The 21,577-nt window shown below is 40.2% G+C and overlaps 1 protein-coding gene across 1 annotated transcript in view; it reads right to left on the bottom strand.

Moving 5' to 3' along the window:
• The window catches only part of LOC137450774 (connector enhancer of kinase suppressor of ras 2-like), a 199,007-nt gene that overhangs the window by 62,742 nt on the left and 114,688 nt on the right, over positions 1–21,577 (bottom strand). The window contains exons 7-9 of the mRNA XM_068157671.1: positions 15,929–15,988; positions 13,276–13,344; positions 1,931–2,077 (exon numbers count right to left, since the gene is read on the bottom strand). Of these exons, the coding sequence (XP_068013772.1) occupies positions 1,931–2,077; positions 13,276–13,344; positions 15,929–15,988 (276 nt within the window). The remainder of the gene's footprint in view (positions 1–1,930; positions 2,078–13,275; positions 13,345–15,928; positions 15,989–21,577) is intronic.

The following is a 21,577-nucleotide window of genomic DNA, read 5'->3' as shown; positions in this document are numbered from 1 at the left end:
ATTCCTTCCCAGTGCAGGACTCTACACTCGCCCTTGTGGAACACACGATGCAAACAGCACCTCCATACACCTTATATCCCTTTTTGTCATGCTGTGGCATTTGCCAGCTTGTTTTCAATTTTGATCTACTTGAACTGAGAATTTTTTCTATAGATTTTTGGTGATTCCCTGCCCTACATGTGTGCACCTGATGACTTCTGTCGAAGTGCAAAGCCTTCTGTCTACACTGAATGTACCCTGCTTATTTCTGAAGGCCTGTCAACAGCCTCTGACAGCCCCTGTTCTGTAAGGTCCAATCTAATGCAGTAGTGGTAGAAACCCCTAGAAGAACAAATAAACAAACCAAGAAGCCTTCCTATCAATCCAACAAATTAAACTGATCTAGAGTGTCTAAAAAATGCCAAAGTCAAGGGCGAGGACACTCTGTAGCCAAGAATAGGGAGAGGGAAGTGAGATCACTGCTTCCCAGCAGCATCAAGCTGTTATGTCAGCTGTCCAGGAAACACAAGCTTTAGTGTCATCTTGAAATTTAACATGCCAGTTCCAAGTCATTAATGGCAATAACAAATTATACCAGATCCAGGTGAGAACTGTAGGAAACAGACAAAACCCAAAATCTGTGCCTGAAATGTATCCAGGTTCTTGCGCTTGCCTCTGTGGCATGAAGAATTAAGAAGACCTAAAGTGAGCTTTCAACAACTTGCTACAAAATCTGCTGTTAAGAAGTATCACAGGAAAGGCTCTTTCCCTTTTCCAAAACAATGTACATTTTTAAACAAATCCCTCACAATGCTATGCACAGGAGAAACATATCCTGGTGAGGATGACACTGAAAGCACCCTTGGATTGTTGGGAGCTCTTGCCTTCTGGGCCATCAGGAAGCCCCAAGGTGAAGCAGTTATGTAGGATTTAGGCACTTCGGTGAATGAAAGACTCAGGAAGTGCCAGTCAGGGAGGAGGTTTGCTTAGATAGGCTTGAGGGGTTTGTTTTGTTAATTTAAAAATCATTCAGATATACATTTATTGATTCATAGATTGATTTGGGTTGGAAGGGACCTTAAAGATCATCTAGTTCCAGCGCTGCTGCCATGGGCAGGAACACCTCCCACTAGACCAGGGTGCTCAAGGGCCTGTCCAGCCTGGTCCTGAACACCTCCAGGGATCATGTGATCCCAACAAGAGAGCTCTCTGAAGCTTCCACATTATGAAAGAGCACAAAATTATAGAGCATTATACAGTATTAAACATGCATAGCTACGGTCTTACTCAGAACCCCTTCCTTAAATAATGGCACTTTGAGTTCAGTCTCTTTACAGAGAGTAGGTTTTGTAATGAAGAGTAGGTTTTGTAATGAAGTGTAGGTTTCTCCTACACCTGCAGAAGGCTGTAGGAAGCAGCAGCTGTGATGTCCACAAATTAGCTTTTTTTTTGTTTGTTTTGGTATTGACAGCTTCTCAAGGAATAGGTATGCAGAAAACAGCAGCAGTTATATTAGCATTGCTCCCAAAAAACTCAGACTTGATGAGAGATGTGGAACAGAAGCAAACTTTTCCTGACATCTAAAAGGTCTGTCAGGCTTGATTCCAAACAAGTAGTTTTGACAGCCTGGGAAATAATGGAAAGGGAGGCAACACTGCCTCTGCCAAAGCAGTCTACTGAACTTTAGCCTGCCTTGTTCTTCACCAACACATTCTGAACATGTTCTTTCCTTCCACGAATTCCTGTGGCTCCCAACTTCACCACAAAACCAAAAGAAACCAGTCTCTTTTTTCACAACCAGTAGTGCCACACATACTTATCCCAGCACCCTGTCTCAAAGCAATCGTGGATGTTTTAGAGACTCTTGTTCCTCACTCCAGAAGGAAAAACTCTAGTGTTTTCTCTTGCAAAGAATAAAGCATTTACACCAGCACTTCACCAGGCTCCTTACCTGAAGCGCAAGAGGCTTCCACCTCACGTTCTTCAGCAGGGCAGGAGCAGAAACCAGGGTGTTCTGCGGCCGTTTCTTCAAGGTTAAGATCACTCCGTTTGGGTCTTCCCGCAGTGCATTTACCAGGTTCTTTAACTGCCAGCCAACCTAAGGGGAAAAAAATAATAAGTCCATAATTGAATTTTGAAAGCTTTCCATTTAACTTTAAATGTGCAGGAAGTCTTCTATTAACCAAAAAGCTCTCTTACAGCCTACCCTTTGCAAACATAAGCACTTTTTATAAACTGTGTCTGATTGCTTCTGTTGGACTGAAACGCTGCTGCTGAAGCTGGGTTTTTTTTTCCTTAGCTACATTTCTCAGCAAAATAAGGCATCAGTGAACACCCTCTCTCTCTTTTAATAATGTATGAGCTCACTGTACATTTTAAATCAAATAATGAGGACTAGAAGTCATGAAATTGTTTCAGTCTGGATCCCGAGTGGAAGCAGTCACTGCTGCGGAGGAAGAGAGACTGCTGTAACAACACGTGTAACATGCATGCCACAGCTTTAAGATCCTAACTGAAGATAAATGATCATTTACTTGATTTATCTGTACAGCTCCTGGACACAGCTGAGTAATTCAAGGTATAATAAATAGTAAGCATAGCCATAAACCAGAGCATCCCCAGTGCTAGAGGGATGTTATATGTGCCGCTCACAGAAAGGTACTGAAGAGAGTTTTCTTTGTCTTCTTGATTATCTAACTATGAGTTTACCTTTAATTCTTCATACATGAAAACATGCATTTAAAAAGAAAATGCTTACACTGTCCTATTATCCTGACTACTTTAAATGGTGCTAGAACTGAATAATAGCACAAATGACAGCATAGAAAGATGGTTATGAAACAAGTAGCTTCTTATGCATTTCAGAATGTGTAAGAATTTATGTTGCTGAGTTTCTATGCAGATTTCCAAGGGCACACGAGAAAAAAGTAGAAAAAGAAAAGGGTATTAAACCAGTGAGATATGTAAATTCAGAGCTAAAAGTGAAACTGATAAAAATTCACATTTTTCTAAACCTCAACCAATCTTTCTTCCAAGTTACAGCACTGAAATCAGTGCAATTGTGATAGTTTAAGTAAGAGAATAAATTTGGCTCCATTTAGCAGTCCTTTTGCCCTTCCTGTATGCAGCTGATGTATTAACTTGTTCACCATGAATAAAAGAAATCCCTACCAGTTACCACTTCATAGTGAATTATCATTAAAGTTGGCTTGCCCTATTTCCTGAGCAGCATTATTACTGAAGAAGTTCCTTTAATATTGCAGTCTCAAAAAAGGTATCTTGTGTAACATCCAAATCAGTACTGACAGACAGATCTATGTTGCAATGCTTATGGATTTGTTGCCATTCCCTTCTGAAAATGGGTTTTTTGTTTGTCAGTATGCTTGTGACCTGCTATAGATAACCAGGCTTACACCACAGATTAGGAAATTCCTCTCTCTCCCACTGGAGTCAGGGAAATGGGATGACTAAAGCAGAGTCAGTCACTCACAGCTAACCTTAGCCCTGGGTCCCAAGGGCTAAACTCCACTTAGCCTCATCTTGTTATTTTCAGGATGTATACCAAGGATCTTGCTGAAGTCATTCAAATGACAAGAACAAGCCTACCTAGAAAGGAATTGCTGGAAAGAGTAACCACTTGTTACTGGCTCACATTCAGCTCTGGGACACAGCAAGGCGGTTGCAGGTATTTGTAGGGAAGACAGGAGGATTTCCTAGCCTTATTTGCATGTTCTCCTGTTCACACAATATTTCTAGATTTGCCACTCAAGGAAAGGGGATAGGTGCAGGACAGACTCTCCACTTTCCCCTTCAGATATTGCAACTATTAAAAACCCATTACTTAATTGAGTCAGGGTTCAGTTTGAACACTGCTGGTTACTCCCTACCTGCAGTTCTGAGAGCAAAGCATCCTGGATCCAATCCTGCACGGACTATTGTCTGAAAAAGTCACCTTCTTTCACAGCAAAGCTGAGCCCCCAGCACCAATAAAAGTGCCTCCATCTTCTGTTCCAAACCTGGCAGATTTTTACGGTAGTAATAAATGACCACAGTAAAAACCTGTCATAAATGTTAGAACTACCACAAGTCTTAAGCCCTCATCTCAGGCAGAACTACTGAGCAGGAATTAGAATGCTGTGTTGGTACAGACACAACCTCACAGAAGCCAAACTGCAGCAGCCTTGAAGTGAACATTTAAGAGCGAAAAGCTCAGGGAATACAAGAGCAGTAATGGCCAAGTATACGCAAGCATTAGGGGCTGTTATATTCGCTGTGCTTTATGACTACATTTGACCTGTTGGAGTTCACTGTAAGACTTTAATCATGCTTGCTCTCCTGACCAAAGTGAGTATTCCCACTGCTATTGAAAAACTAGAGAAAAAAGAAAATTGAGGTGCTCAGAACCAGAGCAGTCTACAGTTGTCATTATATTAAATCAAGTTAGTGTGTAATGACTTCCTCTTAGAGGAAGAAGGAAAATGATAAAGTCAGTCTCAAAGAGGTTTAAATTACAATCCCTTTCCAAGGGCTGGAGAGAAGTTAAGATATAACCTGTACGGTTCTAGTTTGTCTCCACAGTGAGCCAAAAGCAGGATCCCAAGGGTGAACATTTGTCTTGGACGGGACTGCAATGCGTTGCAATTCTAACAAGGTTTTTAATAGCTTTTTAATGTCCTATTCTACTCTCCATGCTGCTGCTCCATTGAAAACTTTCTAAAAATGCACTGGCCACAGGAAAGCAGAAAATTGTTGTAATTACGAGCAGGCCACAGGCAAACAAACAGAAATATGTCAGCTTGCATTCCAAACTAACTCTTCTAGTTTCTGCTGTGCTTAGAAAATGATAGAGGCTATGCATCTTGTTTTCTACTTGATTACAGAACTAAGAGGAACTCTCTTTGATTGTTATTGATTGCCATAGCTTTGAGAATGCTGAAACCTTTAGAATTCGATGAGCTCCTTTTAGAAAAGAGTGATAAATAATTAAGTTGGTGATAAATTATTCCAATGAGAGCCTTAATGACAAAACCATTAAATACCAAGATCTATTACAGAGAGCAGTCCACAGTCATTACTAGTAGGCAATGATAAAATACTCTTAGGAATTTGGACTTGTTATTATAAATTGTATTACTAAAAATATCTGTCGAAAAATAGAAGTCATTAGAGTGGGTTAAGATCTTAGTTAAAAGCTGGTCCTTGGGAAAGATTTTGACATTCATTCCTTAAGAACCATTCTCTAATAGCAATTAGCAGTTTCTAGAGGTGATAAGATCTATTCAACAAAAGATTTTCAGTACATACACTCATTTAGTCAGGTTCTACTATTTCACTCAGTAATAAAAATTAACCTTAAAATGAGACTGATGAAGGGAAAAAAAAGACTAATGTAGTACTTGAAAAAAATTGTCCTGAGTAAATTAGATTGGAGCAATCAGGATACTCATTACATTCAAATCAACGAATTCAGGAGGACATCATTGTGCCATCTTTGCACAGCACAGTAAAGCTGCAGTCATGGCACACTGCTGTCTGCTAAACATATCTAAATGTTGAAATGCAGTGCAGTGGTTTTTATCTCTTCATAAACTAGGCCTACAAAACCTAGAGTGTGGAAATCCAGACTCCTGTGCTCCTACTTCAGAACTCCAAGGACATACAAGTCACTTGAAAAAGAAGAGTTCCAAAAGTATTCATTCATACAATACCAAATTTCTTTACCATACAACTATAATGCTTTAAATGGTATAGCAGAGCAGAGCAGAGCAGAGCAGAGCAGAATAGAATTAACCAGGTTGGAAGGGACCTTTGAGATCATCAAGTCCAACCTATGATCCAACACTATCTAATCAACTAAACCATGGCACCAAGCACTCCATCAAGTCTCTGCCTAAATATCCACAAAGCTGCAGTAATTTGATACACCTAAACCTGCTAATTTTGTAGCTGGGAGTGTATAACTAATATGCTCAGGAAAGCACAACTTTCATTAACTGACAGGAAACTGGTCTGCTTCCTAGCTCTCTGATAGCTTCTTTAGAGACTCCCTATCCTGACTTTGTTCCCTCTCATTTAGCAGATCATACATACATTTGTTATGGTAGAAATGTAGAAGCCAGCTCAGAGGGACTAGGAGTGCCTGGTGGATAAGATACCCATGGTCCTTTCCCTGGGTTTTCCTAAAGATTCTGGGAATAAAGCAGCAATATGGTTCCTCAGTTCCTTCACTGCCTTCCTTATCAAACCCTTAATATCTGTCAGGACTCTGGAGAATGAGCATGTTTTAAGAAATACAAAATCACAGCGTGCACCTCACAGAAGGGAGGTGGGATACACCTTGGGAGACTGGTGCTTCATATGTCAGCACTAATGGTACCTAGGATGGTAGCTAAATGGGAGTTTAAGAACCACCATATCTGGCATTTGCTCTAGAAACCAACTGTGCCAAATATTTCCTGTATAGTTAGAACATACCACCTGAAAACAAGGAATTCTGTTTTGACTGCACTAACCCTTACATGAACCAGGACAGATGTTTCCCCTCAAGGCTTTTTGGATACATAAGCAAAGCCATCTGGATACCCCTTCCACCTCAAGAGTATGACCTCTCTTTATATTTGCACTGAGAAAAAGAAGGCTTCTCTAAACTCAGCTTTTTGTTAGGGAAACAGACTCTCACACCTTGGTATTGTAAGTCTGTAATTCCCTTTGCCTCGTTAGGGAATTAATCAAGGGAACTGGTTTGATTAACATGGAAATCAGAAATAATTATTAGACAAAAGTGTGCTGGGAGATCATAAGACTACTGTCACTCTATAGGAAGCTCAGCATTAACACCTGTAGCTGATCCACTCTTCTTAGTAGCCTAACAATCACTGATAATAGAAAACCAAATGTTCTCTCATTATCTTGCAGAGTTATTTTCATTAACTAGTGGAGAGGTACAGCAATATCTGCCACTGGAAGGCATCCCTTACCCAGCCTTTTGAGAGGCAGAAGAACCCTGGGAATAACTAACATGTGGCAATTTGTTGGAAAACAGAATAACATCTTTTGGGGGAAGAAGTTGTAATTCTCATGGCATCTTTTGTCTTTGCTTTTCCTACTTGTATTTCACAACACAAGATCTGCAGAAAAACAGATGGTGTGACCTGGCACTACATTCACAGATATACCTCCATCTAAAATGAGCTCTCATTAAGACTCAAATTTACAATTCAACAAACACACACCTAGGATGTTATTTCAATAAATATCTTACCACCAGGAAATTAGCTCTGAAATTATTTCATTGTGCCAGGGTTCTTGACACACTTAAATTGACAATGAACAGCATGGAAGGGCATTAGGCTGCTGATTTCCCACCCAGAATGGTCTGGATGGGAAAGAACCTTTAAAGGTCACCTAGTCCAACCCCCCTGCAATCAGCAGGGACATCTTCAACTAGAGCAGGTTTCTCAGAGTCCCGTCCAATCTGAACTGGAATGTTTCCAGGGACAGTGGATCCCAACCCAGGCCAGTGTCTCCCAATTCTCACTGTAAAAAATTTCTTCCCTCTGTCTAGTCTGAATCTCCCTCTTTTCCTTCAAAACCATCACCCCTCGTGCTGTCACAACAGGCTCTACTGAAAATTCTGTCCCCACCTTTCTTACAAGCCTCCTGTAAGTACTGAAAGCTTTGCATTCTTCATTCCAAAGAATAACCATATCCAGTGGGAAAGCACAGCTACAGCGGTTAAAAACAACAGCTGCTTGGAGATAACACCGCAGACACGTTGCACACAAAAGCAAAGCTGTTACAACTGAAAGAGCCCTTCTAGGCTACTCCATCCATTTGCTTAGTCTCCTATGTAGCTGCAGCCAATTGTAACATAATAATTTCCATCAGTTCTTCAAACATTGTCCTAGACAGACCTCTTAAATCCTGTGTCTTAAGAAAGAGGAATTCTGTCTCAGACCTACCTGGCTGGGTTAAACAAATGGAAGTCCTCACCAAAATTCTCTTTGCATGAGACAGATGATCCATTCTCTTTTTACCCATTACATTTACTTTAATGTTCATCTGTAACTTCACACCTTTGATGACTGTAAATGACCTCAACATCACACAGTATTTCAGACAAGATATTATCAATGTCAAGACAATGGCATTAAAAATCTATTTCTCCTAGAAACCTGTTCCTGATTAATTCCAAGTTCATCTGTGCCATTTTCAGTCACATCACCTCTATGGCACTCAGTTGATTTGGGATTAATTACTACATTCTGGCTTTTGGAGTCTTGCCAGTTGCTCCTGAGTAACATCTAGCTTTCAACAGGAATTACTCTACGTGTTATTATTGCTCTCTGTCCTTTTGAATGACCTTCAAATCATAACAAAACCCCCAAACTCAAGAAGTTTTCATTTTTCTCAAGTCCCAGTTTGTCCCACCTTACCAAACACTTTTCTATACAGAAGCAAGGAAAATATTTTGCAGGCAGCTGGATCAATACTTGTTTGGATCTGCAATATATCTCACCTGGAAAATTATCAAAGGTAGAACATTAACACCATTTAATTTTCATAAATTTAGGCTGAATTTCACCTAACATCATTTTTCTTCATGTCTTCCGTTTTCCTTTCCCCTCTAAATCACCTACTTGTGAAGTATTAACTAGCAAGTTCTGCCTTCTTACATCACAGAATGTTAGGGGTTGGAAGGAACCTTGAAGGATCACCCAGTCCAACCCCCCTGTCAGAGCAGGATCACCTAGAGGAGGTCACACAGGAATGCTTCCAGGCATGTGTTTGGAATATCTCCAGAGAAGGAGACTCTACAACCACTCTGTGCAGCCTGCTCCCGGGCTCTGGCACACAGTGAAAAAGTCTTTCCTTATGTTCACATGGAACCTCCTCTGCTCCAGCTTGCACCTGTTGCCCCTTATCCTGTCATTGGATATCTCTGAGCAGAGCCTGGCTCTGTCCTCACAATACCCACCCTTCATATCTTTATCAACATGAATGAGGTCACCCCTCAGGCTCCTCTGCTCCATGCTCAAGAGCCCCAGCTCCCTCAGCCTTTCCTCACAAGGGAGATGTTCCACTTCTCCCAGCATCTTTGCAGCTCTATGCTGAACTCTCTCAAGCAGTTCCCTGAGTTGGTTCTTGAACTGAGGGGCTCAGAACTGGACACAATATTCCAGAACTGGCCTCACCACGGTACAAGGGGAGGAGAACCTCTCTCAACCTCCTACCCACACCCCTTCTAATACTCCCCAGGATGCTGTTGGCTTTCTTGGCCATGGTGGCATGTTGGTTCCTTTGCCATTGAATGTTTCACTCTTTTCAGTAAGCTGAGAGGTAGATGACTTGGCAGTAAAGCATCCAACTTTTCTTCTATCTCAGCTATATATGTACTCATATAGTTGTTACTAATGGTTTTCTCCTCTTTGTTCTGTGTTTGATACTACTCCCTCCTACGGACAATTGACCACAACAAGTGTTTCTCGCTTACTGACTACCGCAGCTCTAATTTTCCCATTCTCACTGCATGAGAGTCCCAATTCTTTGACTGAAGAATCAGGGCCCGTAGAATAACATTTAACAAAAGAAAAGGACAATCTGACATGAACTATTTCACCTGAGCAGCAGGAAATATACTATCCAGGAAACTTGAAGTGTAATTATTAATCTTGCCAACAAACAAACGTGCGGTGGCGCAGCCAGCATTTCTGTGTAATTTTATGAGAGGAAGTAAAAGCCTTCAAGGCAGTGGCAGAACCAGAGACTGTTGTGAGTGCAGGGAAAAACAAAGAGTGTGGCAGTCATTTAGAATGCATCACTTCTTTTTTTAAAGTTCCTTATGCTGCTGTATTAAAATCTAATAAGCAGAAGGACAAGCAGTAAAGCAAATAAGGAAATTGGGTAATGATTAAATGATCTTAACAGCCAGTGGTGAATTGCCTGATTTAATTAATTTCTTGCTTAAAGTACTATTATTTTTTTCTTTGATCTTTATGACTGTATTACAGAGTGTTCCTTGGTTAGACCAGATTCCAAGTAGTAAATGTTTTATTTGTAACTTTCTCAGCTGTTGCATCATCTAATTCGCAAGCCACTTGGCTTTGATGCTTCCTGAACTCTTTTCTATCTCTCAACTGCATTGAAAAGTTGTTTGAAAAATAAAGGAAACCAAATGCTCTTTTGGGTTATTCATATTTTTAATCTATGTCTTCAATTATTACTGGCTTCAGGAAAAGGAGCATGAAAGCAGCTGCCTCCTTACTGTCTGGTATGTCTTAATGAATACATTTGTATATAAAATGAGTACTCTAATTGTAGGTAATAGGAATAACTTGGAAAATACACAGTCACACCAATCCCAAAATTCTCAGCTCTGCACACTCAGCATTTCAATGGGACTGACATTGTCAGCATACTCAATCCTCTACTATAGCTACATGACTCCAGGTAAGTGCCTCCAGGATTAGAAGCACTGTTATCTGTGCTGACTCCACTCCAGTGTGGGGACAGTCCAGCCTTTTCCAAGTCTACTCCTCTTAACCCTGTTGAAAAGTTTTCTTCTCTTTCAGTTTCAAAATGGGCAATGATTCTTCTCTTAAAAGGGGACTTCCTGATGGAGTCAAATTGAAATAGAAATCACAGGTTTGGTTTATAAAGGGAAAAAAATAAACCCAAAGCATCTTAGTTTCACTTTTAAAACAAAGAGAAGCCTTTTAAAAAGGGAAACAGTAGTGTACAGCCCTTGCTACTATTCCAGCACAGGAGTACTGCTCTACCCATGAATGAAGCCTTTGCTGGACAAGTCAGTAACTTGCTGTTAAATATGCCAAGTATTACAGCTGGGAATGTAAAGAGGTGGCTGAGGAGGGTCATGCATTACAATGACAAACTGGGATTGCTTCACACTATCTAGCTGAGCAAAAGACAAAAAGGGAAGAGGTAATTTGATTGCATCCTGAAAAATGCCCAATGAAAAAACTGCTCTCCAATCTGATAGATAAAAATATATAACAAGATCAAAGGACTGGAAGCTTGTGCCAGACAAATGAGGACTACAAATAAAATGACTTTTTCTTTTTTCTCAGCTACAGGAATAATTAACTACCGGAAGAATTTATTACAGGTTGTGGGAACATCGATGGAAGTTTTACAGCTCAGATGATCTCATTAAATAAGTGAACACGAATTTATCTAGAAAATACATTGGCCTAGTTTAGTCAAACTGAGATTAAATGATGCCAGTAGTCACTTGCAGGGTTGGAATCTATTAACAGAGATCCACACTTTCTCCAATCAGGAAAGAATGTTCACTAGTGGTATTTTGACACAAAATGACTGTATCTGCTCATCCTCAAGACAGCCTCTTGCCATTGTGTTGGACAGGGTTTATATTTGAGAGCCTACAACAACGCAACAGCATGTGCAGTCCTGTGAAAATGCCTTTGTCAGGACAGCAAAGATAAAATCCCTGAAGCACACAAACACAGGCTGCAGAAAGCCTGTTTCTGCACCTTTGCATTGCGTAACGTAACCTGTGTGTGGTTTAGGAAATCATGGAGGCTCCCTTACCAATGAACAGCTAAAAGCAGGAATAAGAAACAATACTAACACCTCTGTTCTTATCCCCTAGGCTTTGAATGCTTTGAGTATGGAAAATGAACAAGATACTAAATGTAATCATTTGTCTCCTCACAGGGTGATGCTACATGCTTTGTACAAAATAAACTGAACAGAATCATTATTAGTTATAAATCAATGCGACCTTCTCACACAATTTTGTACAGTGGGAAGAGGATGTGGCATTTAACCTTAAGGAGCGGATAAAATATTGAAAGAAAGGATCAGGAAGAAGGAGGGATAAAGGAGCATTTAATCTCCAGCCCAGAAATCAAACTGCTGGTACAAAAGGCATACAAGCTGCCAGGCAAGAAAAATGACTGCACAATAGTGTGAGAGAAGTGAGAAGAGCAGAAGAGCTGAACAGGCACACTTTGGCTAGATACAATGTCAGACTGCTTTGTGTTTTTCTCCTTTATAGTTTTACCTCTAGTAGTGCCTGCTGTTTGGTAAACTGTGGAGTCATGGGTGGTAAAAGGACGTGCAGATAGAGTTCTAGTGAGGACCCTGTGCTCTGGAAAAGCTGTAAGATCACCTTACTAATGTAAGGTTACTTGCCTACTCACTCATCACTAAACTTCAAGAGGGTTACACAGGAATTTATGAGCTGGTCTTGCTAGTTTTAAAATATTGATTGCATAGAAATTTAATGAGCTGGTGCCTTTGAATTATTCTTGTCCATTAATGGAAATGGTAATTATCAGCATGATATTGATCATCTCAACTTGTGGTAGCTTGGGTGAAGAAGGAACAGAGCTAAGTGTAGTTTGCAGCAAAACATAGCAGTAGTGACTGTAAGAGCACACCTGAAGATCAAAGGTGTACTTAAAACATTAAAATTTCCAGTCCATGAGGGGAAGAGGGTTGGGGCATAGACCTCTGAAACAGAAATCAGGTACTGCAATACCCTGGGTTCAGCAGACACTTATACACACACATCCTTATATGATTTGATACAGATTAATAGTTTCAGTAACTTTATAAAACTGCTGATCTGCTTGAAAATAAACCTACATGTAAGAATGCACAAGAGCATATCTGACAGGTTTCTGTCAAGACTCTAATCATCTGTGTGGGATTTTTCCCCTCAACAGATTCAGACTACATTGCTCTTAGAACACTTCTGCATTTTTAATCTGAATCCTGCAGAATTCTGTTTAAGAGAAAAAGTCAGCTATTGGCATATCCATAATGACACATCTGAGAACTCCGATTAAATACTCTGGGAGCTCCTTATCTGAAGAGTATGATGTTGAACAGCAGCTGTGCAAAATGTAAACCTGGCTTAGTCTGTCTAGCTGCCTATTGGCAGGTTACTGACTCAACATCACAGAACCATAGAAACATAGAATCATAGAATGTCTTAAGTTGGAAGGGACCTCAGAGATCATCTACTCCAACCTCTGTGCCACAGGCAAGGACACCTATCAACTCGACTCAGCTGCTCAAGGCCTTATCCAACCTGGCCTTCAACAGCCCCAGGGATGAGGCATCTGCAACCTCTCTGAGCAACCTATTCCAGAGTCTCACCAACTTGTTCCTTTTCTTATTATGCATGTTATGATATTTTAAAAGAATAATTCATAATGAAGCTTGGCAAAGTTACCTTTTAAGAAGAGTTATTACCATTTCAGCAGTGGGAATAGGCAAAGCCTGCAGAATACCCAGAATACTTACCACAGTTTGATGGTTGACCTGGATCACCTCATCACCAGCATGGATTTTCTTACACTGGTCAGCAGGAGACTAAGGACAAGATACAATAATTAAATTTAGATCAGGGGCATGGAGGGGAAAGGGAAGAGTGGGAATTCAAAGAATGAATGTTCAAGGAGGCAAGAAAGCTATGCCCAAAACATTATTGATATCAAATAATAATTGGTCATATTTATAAAACAAAAAAGTATTTATAAGATTTTGTTCTGGTTACAATAGCAATTTAATGAAGTAATCTAGAGCCTCACTTCCATTGGTGGTGAGCAGCCTTTCTGGCTGGTTGAACTATTCTAGCTTCATGAACTCTCTCTACCTCTCAGTCACAACCTTTCACAGAACACATTGAGTAAATTTACATCACACAGAAGTGAGCTTACTGCATGGTCAGGGACAGAGACACAGCAGAAGACATCAGGAATCATTCAATGATTAAGAAAAAAAAAAGCCAACAGAGCAAATAGCCAACACTGACTGTATCAGATGTGTTACAGGTGCTGCTCCAAGCACAGCTTTTACCTTGAGACTACTGCTAGCTTATCATCCCTCACCTTGCTCTGCCCAACCTTCCCCACACAAGCCACGCTTCTACTCCTCACCTCCTTGATATTTGCTTATTCTTTCATAAGGACTTCTGTGAACATATTTACATGAATACAAACTTGATCACTTGAAACTGAGCAGGTAAGCAGGAAGCTGAAATCAACCTCTCAAAGTTTAATTTAGGTTGGTATTAGTCAGAAAAGGAAAGGCCTGGTTCTTTCTCTTTTTAGTGCCTTGCCTGACTTTGATGAGGCTGAGCTAATTATTATCTTTTAAAATGAAACGTTGGCTCTGAGGTCAATTATCCCTTCAAAAGGAATGAGAAATCAATTTGCTGAAATGCCAGAAATTAAAGGTCTTTGAAGATAATTTATCAGCACATGTGATTACACTTCTAACAAAAACAAACCAGCACCTTCTTATGGTGTGTCCCTTATCAAAAAGTTTTGACATTTAAAATTTAGTTAAAAATAAACATTTGAATGACTGACAATTTAGTAATTCCTCCTACAACTTACAAATGCAGAAATATTTTCCCTATGAACTGCATTTTATTTCTAACATGAATTAGAAATAAAGAAGTGGGTTAATTACACCATGAGTAATTCAATCTATGAATGAAATCTGTTGCCTCAGAGTCAAGATGGATCATTCATAAGTTTCAGGACCCAAGACACACAGAGTCATTTTAAGGCCTCTCCATGTTGCTGACAATGTTAATATAAATAAGCAAACCCATTTTAACTTTAATTTGCATTAGACTTGTCTTTACAAACAGTGACACACAAATCATCAGCTTTCCATGGGTTTGCACTGTCTAAAAATGGCGTGGCAGCAGCTGCATGATGCAAGCAGAACAAGACACCACATGTGAAGCTTGCTCGTACCGGCCATGGATGCATGCCACAAGGATTCACATCTTGGGCTAGCTGTACAGAGCTGATTTTATATTCCTTGAGTGTCAGCATTACATAGTTCCAGTATTCACAGGCTCACCATAGAATGGCTTAGGCTGGAAGAGATCATCTACTCCAACCTCCCCACTGTGGGCAGGGATGATTCTCACATAAGACTTGACTGCTCAAGGCCTCATCCAGCCAGGCCTTAGCACCACATTAGTAGCAACAGCACCATAATAATATTAATAACACAACATTAACTTTAAAAATCTCAGCCTGTAGTCTCTCCAGCTGTGTGCTGTTGAGCACAGCCCCAGCTGACTACAGCACCACATGAAAGCCAGAGCGGCTGGGCCTTCTTATGGAGCCTCTCAGAGAAATTAGATTGCAGCAGTTGAAGGCAGACTTTTTTCCCCCAATTTTATAATTATGAATTACAAGTTAAGAAACAAGAAGGATATTTAGAATCTACTTCTTTATTCCTGTCACACTGCTAAGATTTTAGCAATCAGTCATACTGATTTGTGTGCTGCAGCATTTCTCTGGCTGCTTTGCCTAACACTTTGGGCCCACAGTGGAAAGGATGATTGATCCGTTTTTCTTAGTCTCTTCTGTGTTTTTACTACAGATGATGTAAAATATGAAAGCACAATGGTGCTTAACTCCTCCTCATACAGTTCTTTCAGGAATGGTTAGCTTTGTGAAAGTACTTTTAATACTTCCTGGAATGCTGTGTCCAGTTTTGGCCTGCCCAATTTGAGAGGGACAGAGATCTGATGGAGAGAGTTCCATGGAGAGCTATGAGGAAGACTGCAGGATGTGAACATGTCTGCTATGAAGAAAGACTGAGAGGCCCGGGGCTGTTTAGTCTGGAGAAGGCCAACAGGGGATTTTATCAATATATATATCTGGGGGGTGGGTGTCTAGGTGAAGGTGCCAAGCTCTTTACTTCAACACTTCCAGGGGCAGTGATTCCAGTACTACCCTAGGCAGACAGTTCCAATGCCTTTCAAGGGCTCCAAGTTTTCACAAGGATAATATGACATAGGTATAGACAAGATAAAGAAAGAAGTGGTTTGATTTAAAGCAAGTTTTCCTATTACATATTCTGTACAGCAGATGTACAGAAAATACTTGCATGCACAGTAAAAGTAATTGGGAATAAAGAAGCTTACATTTTCGGTTGTTCCTGTGATTACATGCAGTCCATCATACGTTGATTTGATATACATTCCCTGAAAAATGAGCATCAAAGGTAATTAATATTTGTGAGAAACAAATAAATTATATTTGTAGGAGAATTAAAATATGTTTATTCCAGTTTAAGGACCTAGCATTTGAACAGACTGGAAGGCATCATGGTCAATTAACATTTGTAAATCTAAATTAAACAAATATGTATCAAGACTCATAATAAACACCAGATTTTTCTCACTTAATGCTGTCTTTTTTATTTATTCCAGCAAAGCTTTTGGATCAAATTCAACACTGAACATTAGCACAAAAAGCTTTTTCCTCTTCAGTACTTGAAATATTTATCATGACCTCTTTTCTCTCACTAGTGACATAAAAGAAGGATCAAAACTGAAACCACGACGAGGAATAGTTTTTAAACTTAAATGCCCCATCTTCAGAGAGTTACTGAGTCAATAAAAATGAATCCACAGTCTAACCAAGAAAATGCGTGATCCAGTGCTCATATCACCAATTTATAGAGAAAAATGAGCTGGGTGAATGAACAGGAGCATTGTAATTAGTCCAGCAAGAATACTGCTTCAAGGATGCCAGGGACATGATACAGAGAGACAGCCTAAGTAGGTGTCTATCTAGCTGTACACACGCAAACAGAGCCTTAAATGTCAGTGACACTCAATTGCCTGTATTCTTGCCTCTCGGGAGTAAGGGCATAGCATCACAGCATCTCATCAGTATACTCTCTGTATACTCTGGTTATCCATCAAATTTTGAAATATAATTAATCTAATTGGTACATTGTACTGCTGATTCATTATCCTCTCAACAATTCTGCATCACCTTGTGCTGTCAGAGCAGAAGTTTAGAGCCCCCAGCAACGATAAAAGGACATTTTGTTCATAGAAACCAATTTCAGAACACTGATGAAAATCTTCAGGCTTCACACAAGCACAGAAGAGTACTACCAAGTTAAGATGGCATCACTCTCTACAACTACCTAAACTGGAAGGGTGTAGGGAAGATGGAGCCAAATTCTATTTGAAAGTGCACATTGAGAGGAGAAGAAGGAAGGAGCACAACTAGGACCTCAACTGAAAAGAAAAGAAAAAAAACCCCAACCCCCCAGCAAAACTCAGGACATTTTTTACAAATATGTTTTCCCAGTGTCCCCATTAAGATAAAACCCTGAAACAGGTTGGCAAGCCAAGGCCGTGGAATCTGGTTTGGAGATGACCAAATCTTGACTAGACAAGGATGTGAGTAATCTGTTGTAGCTGGATCTGCTTTGATTTTTCATCCTGGGCTAATGTGGCTTCTGTCTTAAGGTAAAGCAGTTCCATTTCACCAAGTTTTACCTTCATTTAAATCTTCAAAGTAAAGACTGGCTAAAACTGATCCAGCCACTTAACTCTACTGCACAGGAAATTCCAGTTTAGATTTTGCTCACCACAACTACTTGGTCCCTTGAATGAAAGTACTTTATAAGTTATTTCATTTGTAAATAACAAAGATGTCCAGATGAAATCTTGAAAGTCTTGAAATCACTGTCATAAAATGTGATCAGTTGGAAGAAGTTTCTGAGGAGTCTGACCCGATTTCCTTCTACACAGTTGGCTTGATTTTGTTGGTGCTCTTTATTGTCTCTGTATTACCTCCAACTAGTGATTCTTTCTCATTGCCAGCTGAAAGCCATAAATAAGAGCACTAGGTCCTAAAAAAACTGAAGGTTCTCACAGACAATGGGACACTGAAATTCTTAACCAGGTATTTAAATCCCTCTAGTATGTGTTAGGCTGGATTGCCAGAGTGAACTTTTAGCCGGAATGTTACACAATGTGCTGCACCCGTCACAGTCTGTTATTTTAACACATAGTAGAATTCACTAACACATTTCCAGCCACACTTTCAATATCAAATTTCACATCACAGTTCTAGCACCCTACTTGTTTTGACAGGATTCATTCCCCACTTAACAATCCGGCAGGCTAAGAGTTTGAAAGCCCAAGCAGAACATAGTGACTAAACTTTTTACTCAATTCCAGGACATATTTCTTCAGGAAGTCCTTAGCCTCCGGGTAAGCTATGTGTGTTTTTGGAAAAGATCAAATTAGTCTTTTATCTCTCAATCTATGCCATCTGAGAGACATAAAAACTGACTAATCACTAACAATTACATTCTGCTATCTGCTCTTTTATCTCAGCTATTAAACTTTAGGAACAAAATATATAGAAAAAATAATGTTAGTGATGGACTCTCAGCCTTCAAATTACCCTACACAGAGCTTTCATCTTTGCTTTCCAGAAAAACAAAAGATGAGAGAGACTGTTTCTCATTGACCATTACAGCAGCACTGTATCTCCTTGAGATACAGTTGGAAGGGACCTCAGAGATCACCTACTCCAACCTCCCCACCATGGGCAGGGACACCTCTCAACCAGACTCAGCTACTCAAGGCCTCATCCAACCTGGCCTTGAACACTGCCCATGGAGGAGGCATCCACAGCCTCCCTGGGAAGCCTATTCCAGAGTCCCACCACCCTTGTACTGAAGAACTTCTTTCTAAGATACAATCTAACCCTACTCTCCCTCAGCTTCAAAGTATTCCCCCTTGTTCTGCTGCTGGTTACCCTTGTAAGAAGTTCCTCTCCAGCCTTCCTGTGGGATCCTTTCAGGCACTGGAAGGCAGCTCTTAAGCCCCCCAGAGGCTTCTCTAGGCTGAACAACCCCAGCTCTCTCAGTGTCTCCTCATAGAAGAGGTGGCTCGAGCCTGTAGATAATCTTTGTGGCCCTCCTCTGGACTTGCTCCAACAGCTTTGTGTCCTTCTTATGATGGGACACCAGAACTTGAGAACCTTGGAAGGCCACATTCTATCTAAACAAAGGTAACAATTGGGATATTCATTTCAGATTTGTAATAGTTGAGTACAAGGTATTTTATATATAACATGCATTTTTATATGCCTATCATATAGAATATCATCGCTCCAAAAATATTTTTCCACTGGAGACAGTTTTTCAGCTTTATTTAGTCTGTGTCATCTATTATAGAGGCCAGATGTGTCCCTGCTTCAAATCACATTTTCCCCCCTAAACCTCCTCCCCTCTTTGATATGCTGTCACCACTTGCCTGTCCTTTCACTGCAGCTAATGCAGTGTGTAACACAGGTGTAGAGTTCAATCCAGCTCTCGACTGCTTTCTGTAGTAGGAAGATTCAGGACAATTTAAGAACAATTTATCTTTCACCATGAGAAGACATTGACACTTAGAAAAATATTGTTTCTGAAGGGCAATTGGTGTCAGCCCTGGTTTAGTGACTGGTGTGCTTCATCCACACTCCAACCTAATTTTCCTTTTTAATGCCAGCATTAGTAAAGAGAAAGACTTGAATCTCCAAGCATATTTTAAGTAATACAGGCAGAGGTTGGCAGGACCCCTCACAAGTTAAAATTTCATATAGATATATATACACACACACAAAGTAGCTTATTGATACAAATGAAAGTGTTTAAGGGGATCTCTTTCATCAAACATCCAGCAAAAAATGAAAATAATCTACTCTGAACATAAGAAATGTCCAAAATCACCAGCTTAGTGCTTTGGAGTGCTATTAATTCTGTGAGCATGGGAAAAACAGACTAGGCAAAAGAGCTCTATCTTGCTTTCCATTTAATGGGCTCTTGGCTATCTTTCTGTTTAGTGTTGTTTCATTCTTCATAATATCATAGTATCAGTCAGGGTTGGAAGGGACCACAAGGATCATCTAGTTCCAACCCCCCTGCCATGGGCAGGAACACCCCCCACATTCTTCTCACTAATATAATCATTTTTAATAGTTAATAAGCCTAAAAAAAATAGAAATACATTCTGAATAAATGTCCTGTCTGATAAGTCCCAGGCAGACACAGATTTAATACTGCAGCTGAGGGATTGAAGTAGTCTAGATAGCCCAGAAATCAATAGCTAAGCAGATCCTGTTGTGACAACTGTTGACACCTCTGGGACTGCTAGAAGTGGTTATTTTGTGTACCAGTATTTTCTACTTTACCTGTGGCTTAAAGCAGTCATAGTGATTTAGCATATTCAAGAGGCCTATTCTCCTGTAATGATGTATTTCTACATAGACATAATCTTCAATTTGCAAACTAATTTATTAAAAGAGGATCCACATATCTGCTATTTCCATCCTATTAACTTCTGTTATAAAACCTGACAGAAATTAAGATATACTCTTGTAAGCTAATTATTCTCATAGAGCTTTTTACACAAACCACTTGCAAACTGCTTCATGGATTGCAGCTGTCCAAGCTGTCAAAAAGCAAAAAACCCATCAAACTAAGGCTACACAAGAAGAATGTTTTGTCAGCAGGTTGCACAGCCAAAAAGGACATAAATGAGTGAGCTTCCAAATCTTAGGATCCTTCCTAGGCTACCCTTCTCAAAGAAGTTTTCTTGTCTATTCAGTCTCCATAGCACAAACTTCTTCCCCCTCCTGTGTGCTGCTCTCTCCTTCTACATTCAGTGCCCCAGACCAAATCTTCCCACAAGCTGTTTCTTCCACACATCTAGTTCCAGAATCACTATTCAGACAGAAGGGATGGAGCTCATCTGCTAAACAGGGATATCCAGACAATATTTCAGACACTTCAAAGTAGCCAAGAAATATGCATGGGTTTGGCAGACAGAGAACCTTCTGGAGTAGCAGCTGAAAGATGGATATCTACATAACTGAGTGCTGCTGTAGAGGTTTTTCCTGCCTCTTTCCTTTGAGTTTCAATTGCTGCTGCTTGCCCACCAATCTGCCTTCCTTCCTGTCTTCATACTCCTCAGGCTCATGAATGTTTGTTCTCTTTGTCTAACCAGATCCAGGGCTGTCTTACTGTATCTTTCACTATCACAATCTGTTTTGTTTCTGCCCAGGTAACTCTATTCCAAATCTTCTGTTCTATTACTGGTCTATTTTCTGCCCTTACAAGCAGAACTTCCCTGGAATCCTTGCTCAGGATGTTTTATCTTCTTTATTTTCTCTCTCCCCCCCAAGAATGGGGTTGTATACTTTCTACTTTCTTCTTGAATTGCACTGATGATCCCAGAACAGAGGTGAATGACAAACTACTGCTCTTATCTCCAGGCAAGACTTGAGTAATCTCATTCACTCTGTGAAGATGGCTCAGACTAGCCAACAGGTAGGGGGTTAGAAAGAAACAGATGCTCCTTAATAACTGTGATATGTCAGGTATGAAACTCCAAAGGATTTACTGATATGAGAGAGGCTACAGAGCAAGGAAATGTTGCACAGGCTGTTATGTCAAGAACTGTTCCTGAGTAACTCTACCACTGTCCCCTAATGAGAGTGCCTGAAAGGTTTTTAATTAAAATCTGACTTTGAAAACATATGGGAAGAGTCAGTCAGTTTGGAGAGACTATTCCCCAGAAAATGCTGCTTCTAGCTGTAAGTGGAATTTCCTTGAAGAATTTATTGCAGAGTCATCTGGTTAATTATCCAAGGTTTAATGACAGCAGTGGCTTTTTAAGTGTCTACAACTCCTCCCAGGTTAACCCATGGGTGTTTCAGGCAGTATTTGAGGAGCTCTGAATTTTGCAAGGGGAATAAGTGAGCATTCCTGGCTC

The sequence above is a fragment of the Melanerpes formicivorus genome, unplaced genomic scaffold (assembly GCF_026170545.1).
Source record: "Melanerpes formicivorus ecotype bairdi unplaced genomic scaffold, bMelFor1.0.p_v2 SCAF_37, whole genome shotgun sequence".
In the NCBI taxonomy this organism is placed as follows: Eukaryota; Metazoa; Chordata; class Aves; order Piciformes; family Picidae; genus Melanerpes; species Melanerpes formicivorus.
Note: the sequence above shows the minus strand (reverse complement) of the source record. Positions and strands in the feature narration are given on the sequence as shown.